General features: G+C 61.6%; 4 protein-coding genes across 6 annotated transcripts in view; 3 read left to right on the top strand and 1 right to left on the bottom strand.

The window, feature by feature from the left end:
• Positions 1 to 9,282, top strand: part of IP6K1 (inositol hexakisphosphate kinase 1) — a 37,925-nt gene extending 28,643 nt beyond the window's left edge. The window contains exons 4-8 of one of the 2 annotated variants that reach the window (XM_062008512.1): positions 462 to 807; positions 3,387 to 3,597; positions 4,219 to 4,400; positions 6,013 to 6,188; positions 6,980 to 9,282. In XM_062008512.1, coding sequence (XP_061864496.1) covers positions 585 to 807; positions 3,387 to 3,597; positions 4,219 to 4,400; positions 6,013 to 6,188; positions 6,980 to 7,489 — 1,302 coding nt within the window. In that variant the 5' untranslated portion in view covers positions 462 to 584 and the 3' untranslated portion in view covers positions 7,490 to 9,282. Of the gene's footprint in view, positions 1 to 461; positions 808 to 3,386; positions 3,598 to 4,215; positions 4,401 to 6,012; positions 6,189 to 6,979 lie in introns of both variants that reach the window. The other variant, XM_062008511.1, reaches the window with a different exon arrangement.
• A 763-nt stretch (positions 9,283 to 10,045) lies between these two features.
• Positions 10,046 to 12,373, top strand: GMPPB (GDP-mannose pyrophosphorylase B). Its single transcript, XM_062008367.1, has 7 exons — positions 10,046 to 10,307; positions 10,382 to 10,430; positions 11,073 to 11,374; positions 11,446 to 11,524; positions 11,612 to 11,739; positions 11,911 to 12,093; positions 12,194 to 12,373. The coding sequence occupies exons 1-7, from the start codon at positions 10,098 to 10,100 to the stop codon at positions 12,323 to 12,325; spliced, it is 1,083 nt and encodes a 360-aa protein (XP_061864351.1). The 5' UTR covers positions 10,046 to 10,097; the 3' UTR covers positions 12,326 to 12,373.
• Positions 12,374 to 12,469: 96 nt separating this feature from the next.
• RNF123 (ring finger protein 123) overlaps positions 12,470 to 18,509 on the bottom strand; it is a 49,734-nt gene continuing 43,694 nt past the window's right edge. For both annotated transcript variants that reach the window (XM_062008365.1, XM_062008366.1), the window contains 4 exons: positions 13,641 to 13,783; positions 13,172 to 13,266; positions 12,989 to 13,074; positions 12,470 to 12,901 (listed from right to left, as the gene is read on the bottom strand). In XM_062008365.1, coding sequence (XP_061864349.1) covers positions 12,802 to 12,901; positions 12,989 to 13,074; positions 13,172 to 13,266; positions 13,641 to 13,783 — 424 coding nt within the window. In that variant the 3' untranslated portion in view covers positions 12,470 to 12,801. The remainder of the gene's footprint in view (positions 12,902 to 12,988; positions 13,075 to 13,171; positions 13,267 to 13,640; positions 13,784 to 18,509) is intronic.
• Positions 15,515 to 17,406, top strand: AMIGO3 (adhesion molecule with Ig like domain 3). Its single transcript, XM_062008496.1, has one exon. It carries the CDS (start codon positions 15,515 to 15,517, stop codon positions 17,030 to 17,032), a length of 1,518 nt encoding a protein of 505 aa, XP_061864480.1. The 3' UTR covers positions 17,033 to 17,406.

Here is an 18,509-nt window from a genome sequence, read left to right as displayed (position 1 = left end):
GTCATTTAGATGTTAAAAATGCAGAGGCACAAGCAGTGGAACTTGGATTCTGGAGATGTTTGTTCTGCCTGTGTCAGTCACTGGTACTGAGAGGCAGCTGTGGGCTTGGCTTTAATTGTGCTGTAGCTTGTGGTTTGTGCACCATTATCACGTCACTTCACTGGTAATGTGAACTGAAGGAAGGAAGCAGCACTTTCTAAAGGAGGCTCAGAACACTCATATCTTCTCCTTTCCCTGTCTCCTGCCAACCCTGTTGGAGAAGCTCTGTGTGAGACTGCCTCCAGATTAGCATGTGTTTGCCTGTAGGATTAAAGAGGTGGTGAGGGGCACACTGGAACTAGTGGGATGTAAACAGAAGAGGAGCAGCTTGGGGTGTAAATAAATACCTAAACCTTTTCCTAGCCGTCAGGGAGTGAATGGAAGTGATCCCCTGTTCACAGGAGTCCTCTTTGCTTTTTCAGATCGTTGTAAGGAAGCAGGTCACCAGGATTTCCCTGCTGTGGCTGCCTGACCGCCGCTGAGCTCCCCCTCCCAGCCCATGTGGCTCTCCCCATGCTCCAAGAGTGCAACTGGTGCCCAACGCAATGTGTGTTTGTCAAACCATGGAAGTGGGCAAGTATGGCAAGAATGCCACTCGATCTGGAGACAGGGGGGTCCTGCTGGAGCCTTTCATTCACCAGGTGGGTGGGCACAGCAGCATGATGCGCTACGACGACCACACTGTGTGCAAGCCCCTCATCACCAGAGAGCAGCGCTTCTATGAGTCTCTGCCTCCAGAAATGAAGGAGTTCACACCTGAGTACAAAGGTGAGGCCTTTTGCCCTTCCAGAGCGCAGTTACCTGCTTCAGGAACCCACCCTCTCACTTTCCTGCTGTCTTTTGGTGGCGCTTGGTTTGTTGGTTTTAGTTCTCTTTTGCCAGGCTAGCACTTCGGTAGGAGTGCTTGGAAAGGAGGAACTTTTCTTTCCTATAGGCATGCAGAGTTGAATTCTAGACAGAGAATTTCCCCTGTGACAGTTGCAGCCTGAAGCTTAAGGTTATGAATGTGTAACTGAAGTAATTTTACTACCGAGTCATTGTCGATTACAGACTTGACCTTGAGCAAATGGGAGTTAAATCACATACTAAAGCATTTACACATTCCAGCCCTGTCATTTATTACTTCCTCACCCAGTCTCTTCTGTGGAGCCATAGCAGAGAGCTGAAGCAGGAAGCACTGCTTTTGCAGCACGAAAAGGAAGCCTCAGGCACTCTGAGGGAAAGGAATTTCCCAGGGCCTGTGCTGCTGTGGGAGGCTGGCAGTTGCTTTCAGAAGCTCCATATGCTTTGGGCCATGTATTCAGGATGATGACACTGGCAGGAGCCTTCTGGGGGACTCGGTGTTCCTGTTGCCTCTGCTGCTCTGTGGCTCTGGGAAGAGGGTGCTTCACAGACAGCTGGGACCACCATCTGTTCAGGGTCTTCCCACTTGATCTGGCTGCAGCCTGAAGGTCTTGTAACAGTGTCAGCTTACCTACCTGTGTCTGTTAGCAGCTCACAAGTCAAGGATACTGTCTCCAACAGACGGGTCCTCATACCCCCAAACCACTCTCCGGCCATATGGTGCTCTAGTGAAGCCCATGTAGTTACAAGGATGGATCTTGACATCTCCCATGTCAAACCTTCCTTGGGAGATGGTGTTTAAAACTGATGAAGCTGATGGCTCTTATCAGGAAAGGCTGTGGGACCTGGGACTGTTCAGCCTGGAGAAGAGGAGACTGAGGGGGGATCTCATTAACACAAGTATTTGAAAGGTGTCAAGAGGATGAGGCAGCACTTTTTTCCTGGAATGTCCAGTGACAGGACAAGGGGAAATGGACAAAGGCTGGAACATAAAAAGTTCCACTTAAACATAAGGAAAAACTGTATCACTGTGAGGTGAGGGAGCCCTGGCCCAGGCTGCCCAGACAGGGTGTGGCGGCTTCTCTGGAGGTTTTCAAAACCCACCTGGACATGTTCCTGTGCCCCTGATTGAGGGAAAACTGCTTTAGCAGTAGGTTGGGCTGGTTGAGGTCCCTTCCAACCCCTATGATTCTGTGATGATTCTATCTGGATGGAGACTTGGACTGGATGATCTTTCAAGGTCCCTTCCAGCCCTTAATATTCAGTGGTTCTGTAATTAAAGCCAGATACTTCTTGGTAGCCTAAATTCATAGACAGTGCACCTCCATCCCAGTGTGGGCTTTCATCTGAGACTCATGCAGTTTCCTGACAGTCCCAGAAGCTGTTCCTCCTGACCTGAGGGAGAGGAGCACCAGGGATGCCATTTCCTGTCTGAGCACTGAGGTGTTCTTCAGGAGTGTGTCTGAGCAGCCAGAGCACTTGGGAGTGCCATTGCTGTGGTGACCTGCTGGAGTCTGAACTGCCCTCCAGTTGTTTTGAGCTGCCTGAACCTCGTTACTATTGTCATGTACAGATAAGGAAAAGGGAAGGACAGCAGCACAACAGCCCCTACATCAGCTGAGCAGTGCAAGGATTCCTTTGTGATGAGCCATTTGATTCTCTGCATCTAGCATCTGATACTCCTGGCAACTGTTCAGTACTGGTGACAAGCTAATGAAAGATTTTTGTCATTGCAACTTAGGAGATGGGCTGACAGCCTCATTTTCAGGGCTGAGAGAGTCCCAAAGATTAAGATGTCAGCCCTAACTAGAAGTGCCAGCTGTCCTGCTCTGTGGCTGGCCAGATAAATGTATTCGGTCTGTGCTGTGAAAGATCTAGATCTTCCCTTGGACTGTGGTGCTCTCCAGGAGCCTTGAGAAGGTAAAACTAGACAGGACACAAATGATCCTGCTTGCCTGCTGCTCCTGGTGATGTAGTTTTACTCCCAGGGCCCCCCCATTTTTATTGCTAGGAAGCCCTGGGACCCTGCAAAGCCAATGCTGGAGAAGTCCAGCTCCTTCCACTCCTCCTTGCTGGCCTTCTCCACAGCAGGAATGCTTCTGCAGGAGATAGCTGCTTACCCAAATGAGCTAGATACAGATTTTGTATGCTCTTCAGTGTTTTGGTAGACTGTACTTGACTTCCATCAGTTTGATGACATTTGCTGCAAGACTGGACAGAAGGAAATAATCACAGCCCTCAGCTGCATGTTTGTCTTTCACACGCTGTGGTGGCAGAGCTTCCCCTCCTGCTGCTGGCTGGATGCTCAGGCAGTGACCCAGAGCACCATTTGGGCATTTTCTCCTCTCTGCTGTGCTGACAACATTTGGGTTATGTAATCCTAAGTCTTCTTTCAGTTCTCTGCATTTGCTTTGCTGCTCTTTTAGCTGCATTGCTCTCCTCCCTCTTGAATGTTTGGATCCTCTCCTGGAAAACAGAACTGACAGGTCCCTTCTCTCTGGCAGGTGTGGTGTCTGTCTGTTTTGAGGGAGACAGCGATGGCTACATTAACCTGGTGGCCTATCCCTATGTGGAGAACGAGGCTCTGGAGCAGGATGACATGCCAGAGAGGGACCAGCCACGACGCAAGCACTCGCGTCGGAGCCTTCACAGGTCAAGCAGTGGCACTGAGCACAAGGAGGAGAAGCCTGGCCTGGCCACTGACACCACAGAGAGGTAAAACCTGGAGGGCAGGGAGTCTCTTCCCCTTTCAGGTCCCGTGCTGCTTGTGCTGAGGGGATTTTGCACTTCCACACAGTGGCCAGGTTGGCTGGTATTTGCTAGCCCAGCACACTATGGCACTGCAAACTGTGCCAGGAGCTTTGCTGGGTTCAGGACAAACTCGTCCATGTGAAATGCCCCTGATGCAGGATAGTTCATTGGATCTTGGTAGTTCATTGGATGTGGGACCAAAGCATGTGGAGCAGATTCAACCACCTGTGTTATTAACCCAGAGGTTATTAACCCTGGGTTATTAACCCAGAGGTTTCTTCCAAGGGTGCATTGTCCAGGGGTATATGGGTATCGGCCTCCTCACTCCAGCCAGAGCTCCCTGAGAAACAAACGTTCCTGCTTACCCTATCAATTACAACACAGCCTGGCAGGGACGTTTGAGAGAGCAGATCTTGGAGCATGGGTCCAGAGCACAGGGTCTCAGTGAGGGTTTGCTGTTCGGAAGATTCCTGTTGTGAGAAGGAGCAGGAGGTAGATGTGTGCAGGGGGAGGACACAACACCGTAGGCACCTGGAGGACGAGGGGATTCTAACAGGCACGCTTGTTCTGTCTTTATATCAGCAGCATCCAGGAAACAAAGAGTCCCAGGGTGGACTTGCACATCCACTCGGATGTTCCATTTCAGATGTTGGATGGGAACAGCGGGCTGAGCTCTGAGAAGATCAGCTACAACCCCTGGAGCCTGCGCTGCCACAAGCAGCAGCTGAGCCGCATGCGCTCCGAGTCCAAGGACCGGAAGCTCTACAGTATCCTCTGCACAGCAGCACTGAGTGGGGCAGGTTGCTGCTGAGCCTGAGGCAGCTCTGCCTGTGTCTCCTGTGGCTTTGCTGTCCTTTGCATGACCAAAGTTGTGTATTATGTGTTCCTTTTTGCTATTCCTTCCTGTGTCCCACACAGGGGCTCTCGTGTCTGATGCTGGTGCTCATAGGAGCCGTGGTTCTGATTGGGTCCTGTGACTGATTTTTTTTCTCTGACCCTTCTCTTTGTTGGCTTGTGCTTTGACCTGTAGTTTGTCACATCAGGCTTTGTCCAGCAACAGATGCAGGGCTACCCTAGTGAGTAATCCCTTGGGAGGGAGCTGTGTCTGTCCATGTGACCTTTCCTGAGTCTCTTCCAGTTCTCCCACATCCTTCTGGACACAGTGCCTGGAACTGCAGGCAGTACAGAAAGTCCAGGTTTCCACTTGCTGCTGTTGCCTCTCCTCTCCCTTCTAAGTCCTGACACCCTCTGCTATTCTAAAAGATCCCATTCCTGACTGGTAACAGTCTTTTAGGGAGTCTCTTCACACCCCCTCCCCTGTGGCTTCAGTGTCTCCAGACCCTTGGGGCAGTCTGGCTGGCTGCTTCACCTGCTCAGAGATGGATTTGTCACTCTCTGTGCCGTCACAAATGACTCCCATGTGCTTTTGGCTGAAACTTGCCAGCTTGTTGGGGGGTTTTTATTTCACCTGATGGAGCTTGATTCTGATTTCCTCCCATAGAAGCAAACTCCCTTTTAATATCTGCATTCTTCATCATTTGAGCCGTGTGGGCTTCCTTTTCCTATTCTAAAACATGTGCCTTTGGCCTCCAGCTCTTATTTTTAAATATCTTGCCTCACTTGCAGAGAAACAATTCTCTTTGGCTCTCCTGTTCTTTTAAATTGCACTTCCTTATTTTTATGAGGTTCCTCTTTCACAATGAGCTGCAGTTGGTGATCCATTTTTCCCCCTGAATGCAAGTTTAACCTGCCAGGACTCTGGCTGCTGTAAAGGACTGAGTGGGGCAGACCCCAGGGTCATGTTCCTCCATGAAAAACACCCACATGGATCCTTTTCTCAGTGCTGGGCCCTTGAGAGGGTTTGCCCACAGTGTGTGCAGCCATCAGAGGCTGCTGGGTGCTGTTCTGTGGCTGCCCTGCAGCCTCCCCAGTTCCCCCCAGTGCTGCTGTTCTGGGTAGGCCGATAGCAGTGATACAGTGTTGAGCCTTTTCAGTCTGTAGGGATTGTATTTATCCATGTGGTTAAATTCCTAACTAGAGAAGACTTTAAGCTCCCCTGAGTGTATCAGCAGCTCTTACTGGTGTGCTGTGTCCTTCCTCACACTGCTCTTTGGTTCCATCCGAGTTTCCAGTTTGCCTGCATGCGCTCTCCTTGCTTACTGTTGACCAGTCCACCTTCCAGACTGATTCCTTCTACTAGCTGTCCAAGCCTGGGCACCGCTGATGGGGTTTCATCCCTTTCTCCACCTCCATAGGCGCTTCATTTTGTCTGTTCCTTAGTTTTGTTTGTTATCCTGTCTCATGCCCGAGTCTGTGCTTGTGGTGGCCCCTGGGAGCAGTGTCTGTGGCAGCTGAGCTCTCCTTGACACATTCCCCCAGAGTTCCTTTTGCTGGAGAACGTGGTGCATCACTTCAAGCTTCCCTGCGTGCTTGACCTGAAGATGGGGACCAGGCAGCACGGCGATGACGCCTCGGAGGAGAAGGCTGCTCGGCAGATGAAGAAGTGTGAGCAGAGCACTTCGGCCACGCTGGGCGTGCGCGTGTGTGGGATGCAGGTAGGGATCCCATGGCTGCAGGACTGCTCGCTCCCTTGTGCACCCCCGTCCGACCTCCCAGGCAGCGCTTCCTACTGAGCACGGAGCTGCAGGGTCTCCCACTTCAGCCTGTGCACCAGTGTCTGTGGTATGTGCTTTTTGTCCTCGTTTCGAAGCCTAGCACAAGGGAACCTGCTTCTCCTGAGGTGGCCTGTCTTATCCAAGGCTGGTTTGGTCACAGTGAGGTGGTTTTCTGCTCAAATGCTCTTTTTGGCTTGTTGTTCCGCTAGGACCACGGTGCCTGGGGAGGGAGGTGTCCCTCCTGACATTTACCTCCCTGTGCTGTTGTTACAGCTCTCCTGGTGTGGCTGGGCCCTGCACACGGGGATGTGCAGCTGGAGCTCTTGTGCAATAGTCACTCTGTTCCCCACCCACAGAAGGATCTTGTAATCCCACAGACTCTGAAGCAATGAGGGCAGTCATTGCCACATCACGTGCCATGTAGCAATGGCAATACGTGCAGGCAGCTCCTGTGAGACTTTGCTGTTAAACGCTGGGGTCAGTTGTGCCATGCTGCTTGGGGACAAGGGGACTGATGAGCTGCCTTGTGGGTGTCCAGCACTGGGGCACCCCAACTGTGCCTGTGGCATGCACCCCGGAGCAGCCTGGGGATTTGGGGAACAGGCACAGCCCTTTCCTGCTCCCTCTTGTGGGGACAGATCCCCTCTGCCCGGTGCAGGACAACTCAGGGCTCTCCCTGTGTGGCCTTAACCTGTGTCTCCCAGCTGACGTGCATTCCTTTGGTGCCCTAGGTCTACCAGCTGGACACGGGGCATTACTTATGCAGGAACAAATACTACGGGCGCGGCCTCTCCATCGAGGGCTTCCGCAACGCCCTGTACCAGTACCTGCACAACGGCATCGAGCTGCGCAAGGACCTCTTTGAGCCCGTGCTGGCCAAACTGCGGAGCCTGAAGGCGGTGTTGGAGAGACAGGCCTCCTACCGCTTCTACTCCAGCTCCCTGCTCATCATCTACGACGGCAAGGACAGCAGGGCGGGGATGGGGGTGGAGCGCCGGCCCGAGCCGCGCCTGAAGCGGGTGGACGGCTGCGTCCCGGAGAGCCTGCAGGCCGGCGGCAGCGCGGAGCCCGGCTCCTCCGCACAGCCCAAGGTGGACGTGCGCATGATTGACTTTGCACACAGCACCTTCAAAGGCTTCCGCGACGACCCCACCGTGCACGACGGCCCTGACATGGGTTACGTGTTCGGGCTGGAGAGTCTCATCAACATCATGGAACAGATGCGGGAGGAAAACCAGTAGCCCTGGGCTGCGGCCTCTCGTTCTTGTCCTGGTGGCAGGAGCAGACACTCCCACCGACTAGCACAGGAGAAAAGCAGACAGCTTTGGTTTTAAACAATTGTATTGCTCCGTTGTTTTTAAATGTACTGAGATAGAAGAGGTGAGGGGAGGCAGGATCAAAGAGCTCTCGGTGCCCCAGCTCTGCCTGCTGCAGGAGGCTCTGTCCGTGCCACCTGCGAGCTCGGTGTCCCCGTTCTTCGCTCACGCGCTCTGGAGAGAGGACCTGGATCTAGGCCAGAGCAAGGAGAGGCCCAGGTTCCTGAGGCAGCTGGAGCTGCGGCGTGAGGAGCCTCCTGCCTCAGCAGCCCCCGCGAGCGCCTGCCCTTTGCTGTTCTCCCCAGCCCTTGGGAAAGGGGCGCTGCGCACTTGGTGGGCAGCAGGGGCTCTGAGCCCCCTGCACTTTGCCCCCGGGGCTTTGCTTTTGATGCTGCCTTTTTCCACTATTTGGGCACTGTGAATAACCCACCCCAAGGCGTAAATGACCAAATGCACCCCGTGTCAGAGCTGGCGGTAGTGCTGCCTGCCCCGCGTTGTGCCCGCTGGGAGCGGCACGGGCCCGGGCTCTGCGCCACTCGCTCTGCCCTGGACCACTGACCAAGCAAGCACTCGGCTCGCGGGCTAGCAATAGTATCTGTAGCAGTTCCCACCCCCCAGCTGTGCAGCGGGGCCTTTTGGACCAGTGCACCCCTTCCCCTCCTGTCATGTTGGTCCCAGGGGCTGTGTGGGTGTCCCTCCAGCACCCACCTGCCCCCCACTCCTGGCTCCACACACCACGGTGGGGGGAGGCCAAGGCTCAGGGCTGCCCCCTACTCCTCCTGCCTCAGGGTTGCCGGGGGTGCAAGTAAGGGGGAACCTGGCTGTTCAGCTTTGCCTCACAGCATCTTTCCCAAAACCAGTGCTGGCTGTGGGGATGTGCCTGGCTGCCTGGGCTCCTTCCCCCCACCCCTGTGTTTCCCGTGGCCTCCCTTGATGAGGGCATTAGTGTTTGACGTGTGGCCTGGGGGTCCCCATCCGGACCTCGCTCTGCACCACCCCCGTGTTTCTGTGCTGGGCCCCTGGTTGCTCCCTCCCCGGTGTCACTGTCACGTTCCACAGCGCTACCCTTGCCCCGGGGCTGGGGCCCTGCAAGGCCAGGCGTGGGTGGGGATATTTTTGGGGTTTTTTTACTTCAGGAAAGCTTGTTTGGGGAATCCTCGCATGTAGCATGTGTGCTGCCTCCCTGCACGGGCTGCCCGGGAGGGCTCGCTGCGGGGCGGCTGGGGAAGAGGGCAGGGCCCTGCCAGCTTAGCCTGAATCCTCTCTGCCTGTCTCCCCCTTTGCCCTGACCCCTGCTTCCCATCACTGCTCTGGACCAGCACCTCCATTCCTGCTGCCCTTCGCTGGGCTGCTTCTCCATGGCTTCTGCTGGCTCCTGCCTGGCCAGGCCGGGCTTGCCAGCTTTTCAGGGAACAGGTTTGCAGGAGGCAGCGGGATGCCCGGGACAGCTTCCCCCCTCCCTCCCTGCCCCCCGCAGCCCACCGTGTGCATGTCCTTGTCCCCGGGTGCAGGGCCCTTCCTCCCCTCAGCAGGCCGGGTGCGGGCGAGGGGTGCTGGAGGGGTCGGTGCCTCGCTCCTTCCCTTTGGACCACCGCGGTGGGACTCCACAGCTTGTACATAGCTTTGACCCCACCCGCCCCCCTCTTGTTTTTACATGAATAATCACCCTGTTTGTGCTTCACAGAGAACCAAAAACAATTAAAGGATCTGTTTTTGTCCGCGGCGTGTCGTGCCTGCCTTTCCCCGCCGGGACCTGCAGCCAGGGGGTGCAAACGGCTCTGGCCCTTCCGCCTTCTCCTCAGGGCTCACCTCCATCCTTGCTCCCCCCGGGCGGGGTGCGGGGCGGGCGGGACCCTGCTGCGGCTCGCTGCTTGCTTTGCGCCAGCAGCCAGCCTCGGGGGCGGCGGGCGCTAGGACCCGGGGCCTGGGGCGGGACAAGGGGCGGGCGGCAGACGCGGGGCGGGGAGGGGGCGGGCGGCTGGAGCCGGGGCGGGGGCAGGACGCGGGGCGGGCAGCAGGAGCCGGTAGCCGGGGCGGGCAGGGGGACGCGGGACGGGGGCGGGACGTGGGGCGGGAGCGGGGCGGGGCAGGATGCGGGGCGGGGGCGGGACGCGGGACGGGGGCGGGATGCGGGGCTGGCAGCAGGAGCCGGTAGCCCGGGAGGGGGCGGGACGCGGGGCGGGGCAGGATGAGGGGCGGGCAGCAGGAGCCGGTAGCCGGGGCGGGCAGTGGGACGCGGGGCGGGACGCGGGGCGGGGCAGGATGCGGGGCGGGACGCGGGGCGGGCCGCAGGAGCCGGTAGCCGGGGCGGGCAGTGGGATGCGGGGCGGGATGCGGGGCGGGGGCGGGACGCGGGGCGGGCAGCAGGAGCCGGTAGCCGGGGCGGGGGCGGGACGCGGGGCGGGGCAGGATGCGGGGCGGGCAGCAGGAGCCGGTAGCCGGGGCGGGGGCGGGACGCGGGGCGGGCGCGTTGTCGGCCGGCGGTGACGCGGGAGGCGCGCGCGGCGCTGACGTGTCGGTCGGGCGCGGGGCGATGCGGGCGCTGATCCTGGTGGGCGGCTTCGGGACGCGGCTGCGGCCGCTGACCCTGAGCCGTCCGAAGCCGCTGGTGGAGTTCTGCAACAAGGCGCTGCTGCTGCACCAGCTGGAAGCCCTGCGGCAGGCGGGCGTCAGCCATGTGGTGCTGGCCGTCAGCTACATGTCGGAGGCGCTGGAAGCCGCCATGCGGGAGCAGGAGCAGCGGGTAAGGGACGTGTCCCCTCGCCCCTTCCCCGCCGCCCCCCCGCCCGCACCCGCCGCTCACCCTCTGACCCGCAGCTCGGCATCCGCATCTCCCTGTCTCACGAGAAGGAGCCGCTGGGCACGGGTAGGGCAGGGCGGGGGGGCCGAAGGGGACACCGAGTCGGGCTACGGGCAGGGCCGGGGGCGCTGGGAGAGAGACAGCATGGGCGGGAGGGTACGTGTGACTGGGCAGGGCCGGGGACACCGGGAGGGGGATGCCAGGATGGGCACGGGCAGGATGAGACGGTCCAGGCGCATCGGGACAGGCGCAGGAAGGAGCTGGGTTGCAGGGCCGGGCGAGGCTCCAGGGAGACGGGGGGCTTGGGAGGGCCAGCGGGGAGCAGAGCTGGCGGGACGGGCAGAGGAGGGGCTGTGGGGCCAGGGGCAGCCGGGCACTGGGCTCACCTTGTCCCTGGGCAGAGGAGGGGCTGTGGGGCCAGGGGCAGCCGGGCACTGGGCTCACCTTGTCCCTGGGCAGAGGAGGGGCTGTGGGGCCAGGGGCAGCCGGGCACTGGGCTCACCTTGTCCCTGGGCAGAGGAGGGGCTGTGGGGCCAGGGGCAGCCGGGCACTGGGCTCACCTTGTCCCTGGGCAGAGGAGGGGCTGTGGGGCCAGGGGGAGCCGGGCACTGGGCTCACCTTGTCCCTGGGCAGAGGAGGGGCTGTGGGGCCAGGGGCAGCCGGGCACTGGGCTCACCCTTTCCCTGCGGCGTCACTCCCTGCGGGCAGCGGGGCCGCTGGCGCTGGCGCGGGACCTGCTGGCCGAGGACGGGGAGCCCTTCTTTGTCCTCAACAGCGACGTGATCTGCGAGTTCCCCTTCGCGGCGCTGGCCCGTTTCCACCGGCAGCACGGCGGCGAGGGCTCGCTGGTGGTGACCCGCGTGGAGGAGCCGGCCAAGTACGGTGTGGTGGTGAGCGAGCCCGACACCGGCCGCATCTGCCGCTTCGTGGAGAAGCCGCGTGTCTTCGTGTCCAACAAGATCAACGCCGGGCTCTACATCTTCAGCCCCGGCATCCTGCGACGCATCCAGGTACGGGCCGGGACGCTGGGCTGGGCTGGGGACGCAGGGCCCACTCTGAGCCCTGTGCCCTGTGCCTGCAGCTGCGCCCCACCTCCATCGAGAAGGAGATCTTCCCGGCCATGGCGCAGGATGGGCAGCTCTACGCCATGGAGCTGCAGAGTAAGGCCCTGCGTGCGGTGCTGGCAGCGTGGCGGGAGTCTTGCCTGCGCTGTCACCCCTGCGCTGCAGCCCATCCTGTCCCCGCAGGCTTCTGGATGGACATTGGGCAGCCAAAGGACTTCCTTACGGGCATGTGCATGTACCTGCAGGCACTGCGGGCTCAGCACCCTGACAAGCTGCACTCGGGGCCTGGTGTTGTGGGGAACGTGCTGGTGGTAAGTGCCAGCCCTCAGCACGCTGACCTCAGGCTCTTTGCGTCCTCCCACCGCCGTCCTTGCCGCCGTCCTCAAGCTGTGCCCTCCTGTCCCCGCGCTGGCTGAGTGACGTGGGCTGTGTGAGAGCTCTGGCTGCCCTCCCGGCCGTGGTGCAGCCCCTCTTCCTTCCAGGACCCCAGCGCCAAGATCGGGGCGAACTGCGTCATCGGCCCCAACGTGACGATCGGGGCCGGCGTGGTGGTGGAGGACGGGGTGCGCATCAAACGCTGCACCGTGCTGGAGGGCGCCCGCATCCGCTCCCACTCCTGGCTCGAGTCCTGCATCGTGGGCTGGAGCTGCTCCGTGGGGCAGTGGGTGAGGACGGGGGGTGCCCGCGAGGGGGACTGGGGCTCGGCGCTTGCCCTCCCGCCTCTACGGAGCGCGGCCCGGGCGTGACGGGGCCTCCGTGGGGCAGGTGCGGATGGAGAACGTGACGGTGCTGGGCGAGGACGTCATCGTCAACGACGAGCTCTACCTCAACGGGGCCAACGTGCTGCCGCACAAGTCCATCGCCGAGTCGGTGCCAGAGCCGCGCATCATCATGTGACAGCCCCCGGCGGGCCCTGCCTGCTGCCATTAAATATTTATATTTGCATTTACCGCCCAGTGTCAGCTCAGCCGGGCCCCAGGGCTGCTCCTGCCTCCTCCTGCCTCCCCCTGCCTCCCTCTCCGCGGGTCTCGGGGCACCACATAAGGAAGAATAATTTAATGTTGCATTTCATGATGTCAGCCCCCAGCCAGGGGCAAGTTAACAGCCTGAACGCCCAGCCTGGCCCCCCAGCCCCAGGGTTGCCACAGAGCCGAGGCCTCGGGCTCCCCTCCCTGAGAACAGCCCGTGGGCCAGAGAGGCTGCTGCGGGCCAGGCACTGGGCTCTGCTGGCCTCAGAGCCTGGCACTGGGCCTCCTGCCTGCCGTCCTCTCCCCTCCCCGCAGCCTCGTGCCCCCACAGGGGCTGGGCAGCATGAGCATGTGGCCGGGGACTGCCTGGCTCAGCTCGGGGAGCCCGTGGTGCGGGGCTGGGCGCTATGAGCTGGCTGGCTTGGTGAAGTCATCCACCCCTGTGATGGTGGCCTTGCAGAAGAAGCAGTCCTTGTTGTTCATCAGGTGCTGGTTGATGCAGGCTCTGGGACAGAGGAGGAAACGGCATGAGGTCCCCTGACAGGGCATGGAGGGGGGCGTGGGGTGAGGGTCATGTGTGTGGGGTACTCACTTGCATGACTTGTGGGAGCAGGGTCTGAAGATGGCTGAGATGGGGTGTGCGTAGCAGATGGGGCACAGGTCTTCCTCGCTGGTGGGCTGCAGGGGGCAGCAAACAGTTAGTGGTGGCAGCGAAAAGCCCGTGTCCCAGGGAGCCGGGGCTGCTGCCGGGCACAGGGACCGCGCTGCGACTCACCAGTGTGGTGGCAGCTGCCTGCTTGGACTCCTCGCTCAGGTGGGTCAGCATCTTGTCCACCTTTGCCAGCTCCTCGGTACTGATGTACTCTGTGTCTGTGGGGACAAACCAGGTGCACGTGGGATGACTGAGCCTTGGGCTGCCCCAGTGCTGCTGGCAAGGCACAGCTGGGCTGCAGCTGCCCTTGGGGACCAGCCAGCACAGGGAGCCTGGTGCTCGGGACAGGGATCCCCGTGCTGAGACAGCAAGCTGGGCACTATGAAGGGACAAAACTGCTGCCACAAGCGGGCACCTGGACACAGCTCCATCCCAAGTGCCGCTGCCAGAGGACAGCAGCGGAGCTACGGAGCTGTTCCCGGGGCTAAGGGGCGTGTGGCAGGAGATGCCGAGGCCGGCAGCCCCGTGTCCCTGCAGCAGCCCGGCCGGGTGGCGAGCAGAGCCCAGCTGCCAGCACCGTGCCAACACTCACAGGTGTGCAGGGAGAAATGGCGCTTGTCCGTGGCCGGGGCGGCAGCCGCCAGCGCCGAGGGCTCGGCGTGGCCCAGCAGGTACTGGATGGAGCGCAGCTGGAAGCAGGGATCCGCCAGCAGCACCGCCGTCGCGCGCTCGGCCCTGCAAAGGGACACAGTCAGGCCTTGGCCTCAGCTCCAGCCCACCCTGTCCACACAGCCACCCCCCCTTCCCAGCTGCACCAAGCTGGGAAGATGCTCAGATGCAGCTGAAAGGTGGCAGCAGCAGCAGCAGCAGCCGCTGCAGCAGCCGCCGTCCTCCCCCCAGCTCTCGGAGCTCCAGGGATCAATACGGTGCATTAGCAGTTGCTGAGGCTGCAGCCCTCGTGCCCAGTGCCCAGCTGAGACTGGGGAGCTGCAGGGCAGCTCGAGCAGCCAGAGCCACCCTCACTTCACAGCACACAAAAGGAGGGAAGGCACCCTGCAGCTTCACCTGTGGCCCCCCTGCACCAAAGGGACAGCTCAAGGTCCCCAGGGCAAGCGGGTGCTCCCCAAGCAGGAAGGAGCAGTCGTGGCTCTCCCTGGCTTCAAGCATCAGTGGGGACAATCAGGACAGTTGAAGGGCACCTTCCCAAGCGTCTCCATCAGACACCAGTGCTGTGGCCTGCCCACAGCCCTTGGCAAGGAGCAGAGCTGGCTCTGTGGCCAGCCCTCGGGCCAGCACAGCTGCCTGGGCAGCAGACAGCAAGCAGTGTGTGGAGGGAGCAGTGTGGGCTGCGCCTGTGCCGGGGTGCAGGGGGTTAACAGCCCCTTGATGTGCAGCAGCAGAAGCAAATTAGCTTTTTTGCTGCCCTAATGGAAACCAATTCCCAGCTGAGCTTTTGGCTTCCCACTAACGCTCCGGGTGCTGGGCGATGACATTCCTGCCTGTCCTTCACCCTGCGGCCACCCCCTCCCCACACCCCTCTGCTCTGGGGACCCCACTGGGCTCTGCCCACCCCATTCACCCCACGGCTGGGTGCTCGGGGGGGTGTGGGGGGGTCCCTGCCAGCTCACGAGGATGAGAGAAGTGGGAAGGACCACAACTGAGAGTGCAGAAACGGGGCTGGGGTGATGCCACCCTCACTCCCAGCCTGGGGGCAGGGTCGGACACCTCCCAGAGGTGAGGGTGGAGTTTATCTCCCAGTCACGTCAGGGGTTACAGCGGGTCGTGGCTGCCGTTCCCCGGCGGGAGGGTCGGCAAAGCGGCCCCGGGGACAAGCGGCCACACCGAGCCGGTGCCGGCTGCGCAGCGCCCTGCCCGCGCAGGGCTGAGGAGGGCCCACGGCCACTGCCACCACTCCCCACGCCGGGGCCAATGGCATCCCGGCCGGCCCCCGCGCCGCGCACCGCCAGGGCGTAAATAGGGGCGGCCGCGCGGCTCCGCGGGAGATGCTGCCGGGCAGCGAGCCGCCGCCGCACCGGGCTCCCCGACGGCCGCGGCACCGCCGGGCGCTGCAGCCGCGCTCAGCCCCGACAGGCTTCCCTCTCCCAGGACGCGGGGCTCCGGGACGCGGCGAGCCCCCCGCACAGCCCCGCGCCGGAGCGCCTCTGTGCTGACGCCGGACACCAGCTCCCGGGGGCCGGGCAGCCGCGGCCGGCCGGAGCGCAGGTACGTGGCGGCGCGGCACGGCCGGGCACGGTGATGCTGCCCTTTAACTCCTTTCAAGCCCCACGACTGGAATCGGGATCTGCCTTTGCGGGGAGCCGGGGGCTCTCCGTGGATGCTTGGTAGAGCCACCCCCCGGCCAAGCCAGCGCAGGAGGAGAGCAGGCTGAGCGCGGCAGGTTTCCTCGCCGTGCCGTGCCGCGCCGTGCCGTGCCGCCGGGCTGCGCCGACGCTCCCGCCCGGCACAATGTCCCTCCGGGGCCCATCAGCCCCGCTCTGGCTGCGGGCGGCCGAGCTGCTGGTGCTGCTGCAGCTGTGCGCGCACGGCCGCGCCGCCCCGCCGCCCCGCAGCTGCCCCGCCGCATGCATCTGCACGTCCGACCTGCTGAGCTGCAGCCGGCAGACGCTGCAGCGAGTGCCCCGGGCGCTGCCGCCCACCGCCACCACGCTGGACCTCAGCCACAACGCCCTCACCCAGCTCCACGACCGCTGGCTGGCCGCCCTCCCGCACCTCGAGGCCCTCCACGTCAGCCACAACCAGATCAGGGACCTCTCTCCGCAGGCTTTCCACAACGCCTCCTACCTGCGGCACCTCGACCTGTCCTCCAACCACCTGCGAGCCGTGGAGACGCACTACTTCGAGGCGCTGGTGAGCCTGGAGGAGCTGCTGCTCTACAACAACCGCATCACGCGGGTGGCCGAGAACGCCTTCGCCAAGCTGAGCGGCCTGCGCAAAGTCTACCTGAGCTGGAACAACCTGACCACCTTCCCCTTCCACTCGGTGCAGGGGCTGGGCAACTACAGCCTCCGCACCCTGGACCTCTCCTCCAACAGCCTGAGCAGCGTCCCGGTGGAGGAGCTGGCGGCTCTGCCCGAAAACATCAGGAACGGCCTGTACCTGCACAACAACCCCATCAGGTGCAGCTGCCCGCTCTACCTGATGCTGCAGCGCTGGAAGCAGCGAGGTTTCAGCTCCGTGAAGGATTTCTTTGAGGAGCACACCTGCAAGGTGTCCGACAGCGTGCCCAGATCCCTCATCAAGTTCCTCAAATACAGCCACATGTTTGAGAACTGCTCGTCGGGCCCCGAAGATGTGCACCCCGTGCCCTTCCCCGTCATGGTGGGCCAGACCCTGCTGCTGGCCTGCAACGCCAGCCCCCCGGCCTTGGCCACCACCTACATGTGGATCACCCCCCACCACGAGCCCGTCAAGCACCCGGGGAACAGCAACCGCTCCGTGGAGGTCTCCCGCGACGGCAGCCTGAAGATCGCGGCGGCCAAGCCCTGGCACTCGGGGGTCTACGTGGGCTTGGCCATCAGCAGCCCCCGCAACTTCAGCAGGCTGTGCGAAGTCAACGTGACGGTGCAGTACCCCAAGCCAGACGGGGAGACCTTCAGCACCGGCCTCACCACCCTGCTGGGCTGCATCGTGAGCCTGCTGCTCGTGCTCATCTACTTGTACCTCACGCCCTGCCGCTGCCTGAGCTGCTGCAGGAGGCCGGCTCCCCCCAGCCCTCCGCAGGAGTGCAGCGCCCAGTCGTCCATCCTCAGCGCCACCCCCCCCGCCACCGACGGGCCGAACCGCAAGGTCAGCGCCAACAAGCACGTGGCTTTCCTCGAGCCCGTCAGGGAGCCGCACAACGGCAAGATCCGCCTGGCCCTGGCCGAGGACTTCCCCGACCCCAAACACCCCAAAGTCCTGCAGCTCAAGTCGGACTCGGAGTCCATCAGTTCCGTCTTTTCGGACACCCCCATCGTGTCGTAGCGGGGCAGAGCCGGGAGCGGAGCCGGGGCTGCCCGGGAGCCTCTCTGCTCCATCGCTGCCAGAAGCAGCGCTCCCGGGCACCCCCCAGTTCCCCTGCGACACACGAGGGTGATCGGCGTCACCCACAGCTGCTTCAGCCACGAGCTCCTGGGGGGGTTTGGACCGAGGGGCACACGGGTGCCTGGCAAGAACCCCTTGCATCAACCACTGGCAACGGCCTTGTGAGCACAAGGGTAATGCTGACGAGCAGAGCACACCTGAGAAAGCCCCCACTCCACTGGGGCAGCTGAACTGAATGAGGACCCTGAGGACGCTGCTCTGACACATCCCTGGGCACGCGAGACCCAGCACCACCACCACGGACCCCCGAGCCAAGGAATAACCATGGCGAGTCCTCGCATGGCCAGGGCCCCTGGGGACAGCAATGCCACCGTCCTCTCCCAGCCCATGCCAGTCCCCATCACCCCATCAGCATGCCGTGGCTGGCAGCAGGGGCAGCGTGATCCCCTCACAAGGTGGGTACACCCCCCCCCCCAAATACATCCCCGCCGCCAAGCAAACGCTACAAGCTTCTGCTTCCCCAGAGGCTGTAAATAGCGACAGCAGGAGGAGGTGACAGGACACAGCGCCCCGTTTGCATCGCTCAGAGCTCCCTGTGCCACCAAGGACAAGGAGGACTCAGCTGCACCATCCTCCTCCGCTGCTTCTCCTTGAGGCAGCCGACCGCGCTGCTACAGCCCAGCTCCAGCGGCAGTAACCCAATAAGCCTGTTGATAAATGTGAGTAACCCTCTGCTCTCTCGGGTCGGGATTCTCTAGTTACATTGGAATAAAAATGCCTATTTTTTTAAGCTGATGCTGGGCTGAGTGTCTCCTTGCCCTTGCCAGGCAGTGGCCTGCAGCCACCCCGCAGCCCGAAGGCACAGCAGTGGCACTGAGGGAGCCCTGAGTTCCTGCTGGCCCGGCACACGGAGCTGGGCGGCTCACAGGGAGCTCACTCACAGCCTCTGTTCACATCCAGTGGTGCCGGAGGGGTAAATGTGGCCAGACAGAGCTGGTGGCCTGGGGCTGGTTCGAAAGGAGCGTCCAGGGGCTGGTCCTGGGGGAGGGCATGTCTGCAAAGTGATGCCTGGGAGCTGGGAAGACAAGGACATATCCAGAGCCTAAAAGGGATGAGTGGGACTGAGATGCAGGGGAGAGGCACTCTGGGGACACCCACCCTGGATCAGATGGGCCCTGAACTTGCCTGAGTCCTTCTGTCCTCACTGGAGTCTTGTACTGCTTTCCCCAGCCTCACATCACCCTGGCACAGGGACAGCCTCTGTCCCTCATCCTGCAGAGGGTTAAGGGTGTCCCCCCATCTGCTGGCCACTGTCATCTGAAGCAGGAGGATGCAGCTGTCACCTGCAGCACAGGGGACACTGAGGACACCCTGCTGACGGGAGCACAGCCCAGACACAACCCAGGCTGCGCCAACA

Source organism: Colius striatus, chromosome 15 (genome assembly GCF_028858725.1).
Source record: "Colius striatus isolate bColStr4 chromosome 15, bColStr4.1.hap1, whole genome shotgun sequence".
Classification (NCBI taxonomy): domain Eukaryota; kingdom Metazoa; phylum Chordata; class Aves; order Coliiformes; family Coliidae; genus Colius; species Colius striatus.
Note: the sequence above shows the minus strand (reverse complement) of the source record. Positions and strands in the feature narration are given on the sequence as shown.

Bases quoted from the DNA above. Each gene is read 5' to 3' on its own strand.
- AMIGO3 (XM_062008496.1), top strand. From the start codon at position 15,515: ATGTCCCTCCGGGGCCCATCAGCCCCGCTCTGGCTGCGGGCGGCCGAG.
- GMPPB (XM_062008367.1), top strand. From the start codon at position 10,098: ATGCGGGCGCTGATCCTGGTGGGCGGCTTCGGGACGCGGCTGCGGCCG. The intron at 11,525-11,611 runs GTAAGGCCCTGC...CTGTCCCCGCAG, and splicing joins CTACGCCATGGAGCTGCAGA to GCTTCTGGATGGACATTGGG. The intron at 11,740-11,910 runs GTAAGTGCCAGC...TCTTCCTTCCAG, and splicing joins TTGTGGGGAACGTGCTGGTG to GACCCCAGCGCCAAGATCGG.